Below are 12,500 nucleotides of genomic sequence, written 5' to 3'. Positions count from 1 at the left end.
ATCTTTGCCATCGCATTACAGCAGCGCTTTATGCATAAGTGCGCTGGTGGCGTAATGAGAGGCGTGCTGGTCTCGCATTCGCTTAGTTGTGGGTTAGAATCCTTCATTCCTATCCGATTCCCAGCAGTAGTTGAATGTAACCTGACCCAACAGCCTGTGCGCATAGGGCAAAGGAGATAGTATCGTCAGAGGCAGCTAGGCCTCTGCTAGCGTAGGCTCCTCCCTTTCGCATAAATGTTCTCTAGAGCCCTGACAATGTGTTCGTTTGCACCCTGTTTGCGTATAGAATTTAGTATTGCCATTGGTTTTACCGAGTTGAAAGCCATTTCATTATCGAAAAAAGCTAAACATAGAGGTTTATTGTACTCTGTCGTGTCCTCAACTAGCTGATTCATTGTCTGTAAATGGTTTATTTATTCACTTTTTTACTTATTTATCTATTTATTCATTTATCTATTCATTCATTTATTTATTTATTAATTTTTGCTTACTTGTGAATCTGTATGTTCATTCATTTATTTACCTATTTATTTATCTATTTACTAATTTACTTATTTATCTATTTATTCATTTATTAACTTATTCACTTATTTATTTGTTAAACTATTTATTAATATATCTATTAACTTACTTATCCACTTATTTATTTGTTAATCTATCTATTCATTTATCTATTTTTTCTATTAATTTATATATCTGTTCATTTACTTATCTATTTTTCCTCATGACCGGATCAAATGTGCCATGGCTCATAGTACACAATATAGCTTGTTCTCTTAGTTGGTTCTCAGCTAAAACTTTACCTAGTCTATATCTATAAATTCTGATTTTTTGTATACATTACATACATACATATACCAAAGGCTTTTTCCCCCTTACAAGGGAGGTACCCAAAAAGAAAAAGGCATAAAAACCGTTCCCACCCATTCCATCCACCAAATACATTCCACTCCCCTCCACCCCCTACCCTCCCTCTTATCTTGGCACCTCCTGGATGACGGGTCATTCCTGACTCTTGTTCACTGACCTGGGTCAGATGCAGTGTCGCAAGACACAGCACATCCACAGTAGGGCCGCCTCATTAAATCGGCGACCCCCCCTCTCCGACCCATCATGCAGAAAAGAAGACGGGGAGAAATCCCTTCGGTCTGCGTCAAATTTTTCTCGAACATACTACCTCACCCCCCCACCCATTCCACCCATTCCACCACATGCATCACAACATCATCCATATACAACCAGTCTTCATTCACCTCTGTCTTCTGTCCTCTCCCGTCCTTCCACCAACAGACATTCCCCTCTTCCCCAAAGCCCCTTTCACCCCATCCATCCATCTCACCCTAGGTCGCCCCCTCATGTTCACTCCCTCCACATCTGCCTTCCATACCTCTTTTACTAGTCTTTCTTCACTCATTCTTTCCATGTGTCCAAACCATCCTAATACTCTTTCATCCACCCTATCTCCCAACTCCCTTACCGCCCCTGTTCTCCTCCTCACCTCCTCATTTCTCACTCTATTCAGCTTAGTAACCCCCATCAAACTTCTCAGACACCTCATCTCAAACACATTCAAACTCCTTCTCTCTTCCTCTCTCATGTTCCATGTTTCTGCCCCATACAGTGTTGTTGGCACAATCATTCCTTCATATAATCTCCTCTTAGCCTCCATTCCCAAATGTCTATTCCTCATTACACTTTTTAATCCACTAAGGCATTTACTCGCTTCTCTCAATCTACATTCTACCTCCACCTCCACTCCACCCTTTCCTGCCACATTCGCACCCAAGTATCTAAAACTATCCACTTTCTCCAGTCGCTCTCCCTTAATGCTCACTTCCAGTCTGCTGCCACTTTCAACCCTTGTACATCTCACCACCTTACTTTTACCTACATTTATTTTCAAATTCCTTCTTTCACACACTCTCTCAAACTCTGTCAGTGACTTCCTCAACCCCTCTGATTCTACTACAAAAAACAGCTGGCTCACCTCCCACTTTTCTCTAGTTTCTTTAACTATCTCCAATCCCTGACCCACCACCCTTGCATTTACCTCTCGCACCACCCCATCTGCCTATAATTTGAACAGCCAGGGCGACATAACACATCCCTGACGAAGTCCCACCTTTACGTCGAACCACTCACTCACTCCAATTCTAATCCTGACACATGCTCCACTACTCTCGTAAAAACTTTTGACAGCTCCTAGAATCTTTCCTCGTATACCGTATATCTGCAAAAACCTCCCACAGTGCCTTCCTGTCTACCCTGTCATAAGCCTTTTCCAAATCCATAAAAAAAACATCCTCACCTTTTCGTATAGCTTTCTCACATATCTGTCTTACCACAAAGATCTGATCTACACAACCTCTAACTATCCTAAATCCACACTGTTCCTCGCCAATTACTTCCTCTGTTCCTCTCCTAAGCCTCTCAATCAAGAACCTCCCATAATCCTTCCCAACTACACTTAACAAGCTAATCTCTCTGAAACTACTACATTCACACTTGTCCCCTTTTCCCTTGTAAAGTGGAACTATACAGGCACTCCTCCAGTGCTCTGGCACTCTACCCTCTCTCCAGCAAACATCAAATAACCTCACCAGCCAATCCACCATCACTGTACCTCCTTTCCTCAGACATTCTGCATGGCATCCATCCAGACCAGGTGCCTTATCTGCTCTCATCATCTTAACAGCTGCCTTCACTTCATTCTTCCTTATTTCTCCTTTATTTTACTCACTCATTACTCTCATTTTCTTAGCACTTCCAACTGCAACTATCCCTCCCTATCCTCCTTCACATTTAGTAACTCCCTAAAATACTCTGCCCATCTTCCCCTTACTGCCTTCTTTTCCATTATCATCTCTCATCTGCGCCTTTTACCTTTTCTTCTCTACTTGATTCGCCTCCTCTTCCTCTTTTAATTTCTTTCCAAAACATCTTTTTATTACTTTCAAAATTTTGTCATACTCTTACCCCATTTCACATCTGCTCTCCTTTTTGCCTCCGTTATCTTGTGCTTTACTTCTCTTTTCTTTTCTTTGTACCTCTCATATGGCTCCCTCGTCCTATTCTGTAACCAATCTGTGAAAGCTCGCTTCTCTTCTACAACCTTCTTTGTGTCCTCATCCCACCATTCACTACCCTTCCTTCTATTTCCTCCCGTCCTTCTTTTTCCACACACCATCTTTGCGCACCTTATGACTCCCTCCTTGAACCATCCCCATTCCTCCTCCACTCCTAGCTCTACTCTATCCTTCACTCCCTCCCACTCCTCTCTCAGCTTCTTCTTGTACTCCTTCTCTTTTCTTTTCATTTAAGCAGTTCACCCTAAGCACCTCCCTATCTTTTATCCTTTTCCTCTTTCTCCATCTATCCTTCACTCTCAACTTACCTTCCACCAAAAAAATGATCTGATATTCCCCCACTCTCTCCCTTAGCACATTTACATCCATAACTCTTCCTATTATACTCTTATCTACCACTACATATTCCATTAACGCTCTATCTACCACCCTTCCATCCACCACCCTCTCCCATGTGTACTTATGCTTGACTTTCTTCCGAAATACTGTATTTGCTATCATCAACTCTCTTTCTAGACACATCTCCACTATCAACTCTCCAATACGATTTTTTCCTGGAACTCCACATTTCCCAACCACTCCGTCAATTGGTTCATTTCCTACCCTAGCATTAAGGTCTCCCAATACTACTACATTGACGTTTCTCCCTAATCTCTCTATGCACTCATTTAAATCTATCCAAAAAGCCTCCCAGCCTTTTCAGCGTCTTTCCGAAAACCCATCTATACGCCATCTTTCCCAGGTGTTTTTTCTTAATAATTCTTAAAGAGAACAATACTAATTCATTTTTGATACCTGGTCTACCTGGTACACTACCAACGTTTACAAATGAGTGAACTGACTTAATTAGGGTATTTGACGAGTAACTCTTGGCAGTATTCTTCTATTCTTTTTATCATTTCTCTCTGCATTCTACCATTTAGAAGCAGCATGAATACTTATCCATTTATATATTAACTGTACTTATTTTCCTTTTCTTCGTCACTCCGCGGGACCAAACTACAGCCGTTTTGTTATTTGTCAACAACGAAAAAAATATATACATAAACATATGTGGGACTTATATTTGGTCATTATTCAGAGGCAATATTGATATTGCCAACATTTATTGATATCCATGATGTTTTCTGTATCGTCAGTACTACTGTATACAAGGATCTTATGCTCTATTGGATCTTTAGTATCAACCTAACATCGTATTACGTATGGCGTCAGTATTACATTGAGATTACCCATAAACCAATATACAATCCGAACATTCACATTACGACATGACATTGTGAGTACATTCAAAGTTGAGATTTCATCATACAACGTGACAATGTAAATTATAATGTATTTCAGGGCAATCCGGCCTCTGAGGTGACGTCAATGGTTCCCCGTTTTCTTTGTACTCACCTCTTCCTCGAGCCGAAGCGGCAAGTGTGACCCTACCAGTCTTCGGATGGACCTTGAAGAGATTGAGTGCTTCAGAATTGTCAGCCTCGTACATCCGATAAACAATCTCCCTGTTGAGACCCTCGTCCTCATCCTCAGCTTCCACCTGAACGTGAAGTGCGAGAGGAATTCAAAACAAGGATAGAAAAGATCTGGTGGGATTATCGGGAGTATTTGGGAGTGTCGGAAAAAAAATTGTGGACTGTTGGACAAGAGGAATTGATCTGGGTTCTCCAGGCTGTTTATAACAAAGAGGAAAACGGATAGGCAGGCAGACAAACAAGCAAAGAAAGGTACATACGTATACAGGCTACATACGCGCACACACACACACACACACACACACACACACACACACACACACACACACACACACACACACACACACACACACACACACACACACACACACACACACACACACACACACACACACACACACACACACACACACACACACACACACACACACACACACACACACATATATGTATATATATAATGTATATATATATATATATATATATATATATATACATATGTATACATATATACATGTATATACACACACACACACACACACACACACACACACACACACACACACACACACACACACACACACACACACACACACACACACACACACACACACACACACACACACACACACACACACACACACACATATATGTATATATATATATATATATATATATATATATATATATATATATGTATTACATATATATACACATATATATACATGTATATACATATATATATATATATATATATGTATATATATATATACAGTATATATATTATATACATATATATACATACATATATATGCATATATATGCATATATACATACATATATATATATATATATATATATATATATATATATATATATAATACATATATATATATAATACATATATATATATATATATATATACATATATACATATATATATATATATATGTACATATATATATATATATATATATATATATATATATATATATATATAAAGGAAACACAGGAAAACAGAATAAAAAGAAAAAGGAAACAATTAATAGTAACGTATACCAATATAATTGGTATGATTTCGGGATTAAATGAATTAAACGATTATCTGGTGGAAGAGAAACCGGATATAATGGGAACTGTGGAGACGAAATTAAAAAAAAGGTCCGCTACCACTAAATACTGCTGGACAAGGTTTATATAATGACTGGATTAAAAATAGTGACATGAAAATTAGAATTTTGTAGTAATATATGTTGCCCCGAAAACATATTGATGGAAAGAGAGTGACCATTCCAAAATACTTGGAAGACACAAGACATGCATTAAAAGAAATAGTGAATGAAGGAGGAAACTTAATAATTATGGGTGATTTTAACTCTAAAGAAATATATTGGGAGAAGATGACAGTGAAAGGTGGAGAGGACCTTTGGGGAAATATACTACTGGACATGACCATTGAATACACAATGATTCAATGGGTAAAAGAGAATACCAGATATAGAAATAATGAAGAACCGTCTAGACTAGGCTTAATATTTACGTCAGAGCCTGAAATTGTGGGTAAAATTGAATAAAAGACACCAATATGGAAGAGTGACCACGTACTAATTGAGTTCGAACTAAAAGAGGAAATTCATTTAGGAAGAAATGAGAAACACAGAAAAGGAAGACAAATGTATAACAAAACGGATTTTGGGAAACTCAGAAAATTCTTTCAAAAAGCGAGTTGGGAAAATTTCTTTAATGAAGAAACACAGATGGAAGAGAAATGGACGATATTAAAAGAAATCTATAATGAAGGAGTGGATAAGTACGTAAATTACATACATACATATACCAAGGCCATTTCCTCCTTACAAGGGAGGTAGCCAAAAAGGAAAAGGCATAAAAACATTCCCACCCATTCCATCCCTGAATACACTCCACACCCCTCCACCCTCCCTCTCATCTTAGCACCTCCTGGATGATGGGTCATCCCTGCACCTTGTCCACTGCCCTGGGTCAGAAGCAGCGTCGCAAGACACAGCACATCCACAGCAAGGCCGCTTCATTAAATCGGTGACCCCCCCTCTCCGTCCCCCCATGCATAAAGGAGAAGACGGGGAGAAATCCCTTCGGGGCGCGTCAAAATTTGCTCACACATACTACGTAACAAAATAAAAACAGGAAAAGGTGTACATTTAGTGCTGGTACAACCAAAAAATGTAGTGAGGCAAAAGGTAGAAGAGACAAAGCATGGAAAATATGGACCCAGGAGTAATTATCATTAAAGACATGTCCCCAGACAAGCATATAAACAAAATAGTTGGAGAAACCTACAATTCACTAAAACCAATAAAGGTGGTTTTTAATTACTTGGATGAAGTAATGGTAAAAAAATTCTTAGTGACACTGATAAGATACTATGGATACCCAGTACAATATATATATATATATATATATATATATATATATATATATATAGATATATATATATATATATATATATATATGTATATATGATATACATAAAGAAATTAAAAAGAATCCAAAGAGCAACGTCAAAGATGGCCCCAACACTTTCAAAGTTGACATACAAACAAATTAGACATATCAACACACAAACACCATACAGAAATTTAAGAACAAACTAGATGCTGAGAGATACAAAGACGGGTCACTACGAGCATAGCTCCCCTTCCCGTATAATACAACTGGGTGAATACACACACACACACACACACACACACACACACACACACACACACACACACACACACACACACACACACACACACACACACACACACACACACACACACACACACACACACACACACACACACACACACACACACACACACACACACACACACACACACACACACACACACACACACACACACACACACACACACACACACACACACACACACACACACACACAAACACAAACACGCACACACACACGCACACACGTACGCTGGCACACACACACACGCACACACACACACACACACACACACACACACACACACACACACACACACACACACACACACACACACACACACACACACACACACACACACACACACACACACACACACACACAACACACACACACACACACACACACACACACACACACACACACACACACACACACACACACACACACACACACACACAAACACACAAACACACACACACACACACAAACACACACGCACGCATTTTTTACACTTTATAATAATAAAAAAGACATATAAAGCAAAATCACTAGCCCTACCTTGAGGATGATGGTGCCCGGAGCTACATTGACTGGTACGTTAGCCTGATAGGATGGAAGCGTAAAAACCGGGGAATTGTCGTTGGCATCTTCCACGACTACCCGGACCTGTGCGAAGTCTGCCCGACCACCGGCGTCCACGACAGCCACCGGTACCGTGAAGAGCGTCCGGTCCTCCCGATCCAAGGGCGCCTGGGTGAATATATTGCCTGCAAGAGGTCGAGAGGTCGATGGATGAGTTCAAGGAGATGGGAAAAGGTCAAAGAAAGGTGTGGAATCTACCTCCCGGGATTTCGGCAAGACATAACAGAGGAAACAGTGAAGGTCAAATGAGGTCAGGTGTTAACAGACGAGGTCAGACTAGGTCAGAGCATGTTGCAGTCATTGCTATGAATTGAAAGTGGGCTCATGTTATGTGGCGAGTTTGAAGGTCAACTTGTCAAATCGAGATAAATTTAGGTTGAAATTAGTATTCATGGTCGATTTGTTTTGAAATTGAGGTTATCACATGTTAAAAATAAATAAATAAATTCTATACGGGAAACAAGAAAGCATGACGGATCATTTTATATAACCTCTACGTCTCCAGAAAACATTTCCCACACAGGGATTTTTTCATCTCCACATAATCAAAACTAACTTGACTGGGTTAAATTAGGTTAAAATAAGGTACGTTAGATTATTTGCCACCTTTTCCCATATGAAAATTTGCCCCCAACCTAGCCTATCAACCTATTCAAACTTTGCCCATCCTATCCTGGTTAATTTAAGTTTGGTTATATTAGGTTAATTTAGATTAGATTAGGCTAGGTTATTTATCAATGTGTTTACTACAGTAAACACATTAACAAATAACCAACAAATAACACATTAACATATAACAAATATATTACGTGGACCCAGGTCTGAAGTGACAAGCTGGGGTTGGCAAAAATGTTCCAGTCCCTGTACCTGTTGTAGATCTGTACTTAAGTCTTTTGTTTGACACTTAACAAAAACATCCTTACTCTTGGCGTATTTTGTCCAGTTCATCTAATTATTACAAATAGTACATTTCACTTCAGGTGAGGGTATACTGGTGAAGTCTATAGTGTTCTAATAAAGTAAAGAATCTTCACCCCAACTTGTTCATAATAGTATGAAGGGGGAGGTAGATTGTTCATATGAACCAACGTGACCACTACACGTTGCAAACAAAGTAACTAGTAAAATGGTCCGATTTTGAGTACATCTTTTACATATTGGACCAAGCATACATATACAAATCTAATACAAAGTCTGACCTCAGCATAAAGTATCTACATTTCTTCAAGAAAACCATTCATGTAAAGAAAAGGAAAAAAAATGTAAGGAGGTGGATGGCTGTAACAAAAACTATAATTCTAATATGCATAGACAGCTGGGTGAACATTTTCCAACAAAAGCCACTGAAAACTAAATTGAACCTCCTCTTGAATATCATAGTGCTTGATGCCTTCTAGATAGCTGTGGCAGGCCTTTATCATAGAGCTATATTGTACCCTTCTAAGACCTAAGTAATTTATTTGTATTGAGACCAAAGTTAAGAAATGCGTTTGTTATAACCTCACCAAAAACAGAACCGGCTGTAACACTGGGAGGAGAAACCTATTGTACACAAGTAGCTCCTCATTCTCACTGGCACTGACCGCCTCATAGGGCGTAATTCGAGTAAGGCTTCAAGAATGGAGAGGAGTCGTGGGAGGTAACTAATAATTCTGTGTTCTTAAGATCCTTCTAATTGATGTTGGCTTCACGATCTAGTCTCATGTGGTTTCTCGGGGCTCCCGGACAACGGTGCCAACTAAGGCTGTTAATTGATTTCATCGTTGTCATGCTGATATGGGCAGAAGGGAGAGCTGCACAGTCCCCCTTTTCCCAGCTAAATCTATACACAGCCCGAAGGGTGTCAGCTTCTAGATGGGAACTATCTTTTAATATAAATTGGTTGGTTTTCATAGTTTTGTAGTAGATAATGAATTTTATTTTAGATTCGGGGTCCTTAAGCTTTACATTTCTTTTAACAATTTATTTAAATATTTTATCGTCTCATTTATATGTATAAGTGAATGTGGCACTAATTTTTTTCTTGATTATAGACTAATTGTCTGTTGTCTGATTGTCATCTCTCCATTATTTTCATGGCTACATACAGGACGTCTTTCTTAAGGAATCCATTGTCAACTAATGCTTGTGATGCAAGTTGTATTTCTCGATGTACCTGCATGCAAGTGCTGCAGTGTGAGAGGTTACTACGAATATATACATTAACAATATAGCCCTTAAACCTTTGTGGACACTCATTATCGTCATTCAATCAATGTTTATAGCTACTGGCCTTTATATAGACAATGGTGTTAAAATATGTCTTATTTTCTTATCAACACACACACACACACACACATTGTTTCTTCTCTGCAACTTTCTGTTGGGAAACGTGGTCCGCATACTTTATGTAGGCGGCAGCGAAGAGTTTCAACTTCATTTTCTTCATTTACCTTAATGAAGATGTAATCTATGTACCTGCAGTGGATGTTCTGACCATTCACACACACGTGCACGCGCGTACCATCAATTTGACCAATTAAATGTCTTTAAAGCCTTGAGTGGTACTCATCCAGTCTCGTCTCTAATTCATCATACGTAGCATCAGATTCATGTACATTTATAACTTAATCTATAGCCTTGTTTCCAATCATCACATTTAGATCTGAATTCATGTATTTTCCAGGTTGGGCTATATCACTTTCTAATCTCTTCCAAGTATTTATGTATCAATATGGAAAACTATTTTTGACACGTGATCTTTTTTAATTTGTTCCCATGACCGCTTAAAGCCCTCTCATCCTTAATCAAGATATGCCGTCTTTGAATGTAATCTATTCCCTTTAGTACTTGAATACTGTAATCTTATCACCTCTTTCTCTTCGATCTTTCAAAGTTGGCAGACTCTGTGTATGGTTTGTGTATGGTGTATGGTTTGTCTACCAAGCTGGGGACCAGCTTTGTTGTTGCCCTTTATATTCTCTCGATCTTCCTTATATCCTTCACTCTGTGTGGGGACCATACCACTGACGCATATCACAGTCTTGGATGGATCAGTATTTTTGTGAGTTTTTTCATCATCTCTTCAACCACTTAGAAAAAAAAGTTGAATTTTCTGCAGCAGTCCGTACGTCTCTCCCATAATACTGTTGATTTGTCTGTTAGCTGACAGGCTGTCTTTTATTACACTCGCAAATATTTCTACTTTATTAATTTTGTAATGAGTTCTCTTTCCAAGGAATAATCTGTAGATGGTCTTTTGCAGCTATTGCCTATTTCCAGTATTTTGCATTTTTTGAAATTAATTTCCCATGCAGAAATAAAGCGTAGGTAATTTTGCAACAGCCTACATTCCTCCTCGTTTTTCATTCTTCTTATGATTTTTGAATCATCAGCAAACAAGTTAGCATAGCTTGCTACACCTTTTATCGGGTTATTGATATGGAAAAGAAACATTATCGGTGCAAGTACTGAATCTTGTGGAACCCCGCTCCTTATCGTTCTCCATCTTGACACTTTATCCTTTACTGCTGTCTCTTCACAAAAAAAAAAAAAAAAAAAAAAAAAAAAAAAAAAAAAAAAAAAACCAGCCATTCCAGTAGATTGCCTCTTAGTCCCCCAACGTGCTCCAATTTCCACATGCAGTAATTAGATCGTAAAGCACCTTATCAAAAGTCTTCTCTAGGTCGAGGTACACACAGTCCACCCACTCCTCTGTCCCTTGTAGCGCGTCAATCACTCTCGAGTAAAATATATTTGGTCCATCGATCTTATACAACCCTTTCACAAAATTTTACCATTGTGCAAGCCAATGATATCGGTCTATGATTTAGTTGAGTCTTCTTTCTTCAACCTTTGTGAATTGGTACCATATTTGCACTTTTTCATTCACAAACCTACAATAAAACTTTGAACCTTGTCGGCTAGTTGTTCACTACATTATTTAAGTATCCAGTTTGAGATCCCGTTAGGTCCTGAAGTTTGTACGCACTCACACCCGCGGGGTGTGTGTGTGTGTGTGTGTGTGTGTGTGTGTGTGTGTGTGTGTGTGTGTGTGTGTGTGTGTGTGTGTGTGTGTGTGTGTGTGTGTGTGTGTGTGTGTGTGTGTGTGTGTGTGTGTGTGTGTGTGTGTGTGTGTGTGTGTGTGTGTGTGTGTGTGAGAGAGAGAGAGTGTGCGCGTGTGTGTGTGTGTGTGTGTGTGTGTGTGTGTGTGTGTGTGTGTGTGTGTGTGTGTGTGTGTGTGTGTGTGTGTGTGTGTGTGTGTGTGTGTGTGTGAGTGTGTTTGTGTGTGTGTGTGTGTGTGTGTTTGTGTGTGTGTGTGTGTGTGTGTGTGTGTGTGTGTGTGTGTGTGTGTGTGTGTGTGTGTGTGTGTGTGTGTGTGTGTGTGTGTGTGTGTGTGTGTGTGTGTGTGTGTGTGTGTGACATTCACCACTGTCTTGGATCACGTATTGGACTCATAATCGACCAGATATTATTCTCCCGTATGAGAGCTGAAAGCTCATATATGGCCCGCTCTATGGGCAATGCTTTGACTATATACACGCACACACACACACACACACACACACACACACACACACACACACACACACACACACACAC

General features: G+C 39.3%; 1 protein-coding gene across 1 annotated transcript in view; it reads right to left on the bottom strand.

Moving 5' to 3' along the window:
- Positions 1-12,500, bottom strand: part of LOC143038656 (fat-like cadherin-related tumor suppressor homolog) — a gene marked incomplete at its 3' end in the record, with an annotated part of 278,347 nt that overhangs the window by 80,909 nt on the left and 184,938 nt on the right. The window contains 2 exon segments of the mRNA XM_076208162.1: positions 4,485-4,629; positions 7,836-8,044. Coding sequence (XP_076064277.1) covers positions 4,485-4,629; positions 7,836-8,044 — 354 coding nt within the window.

The sequence above is a fragment of the Oratosquilla oratoria genome, chromosome 2 (genome assembly GCF_046742065.1).
Source record: "Oratosquilla oratoria isolate Oo_2021 chromosome 2, ASM4674206v1, whole genome shotgun sequence".
Lineage (NCBI taxonomy): Eukaryota > Metazoa > Arthropoda > Malacostraca > Stomatopoda > Squillidae > Oratosquilla > Oratosquilla oratoria.
Note: the sequence above shows the minus strand (reverse complement) of the source record. Positions and strands in the feature narration are given on the sequence as shown.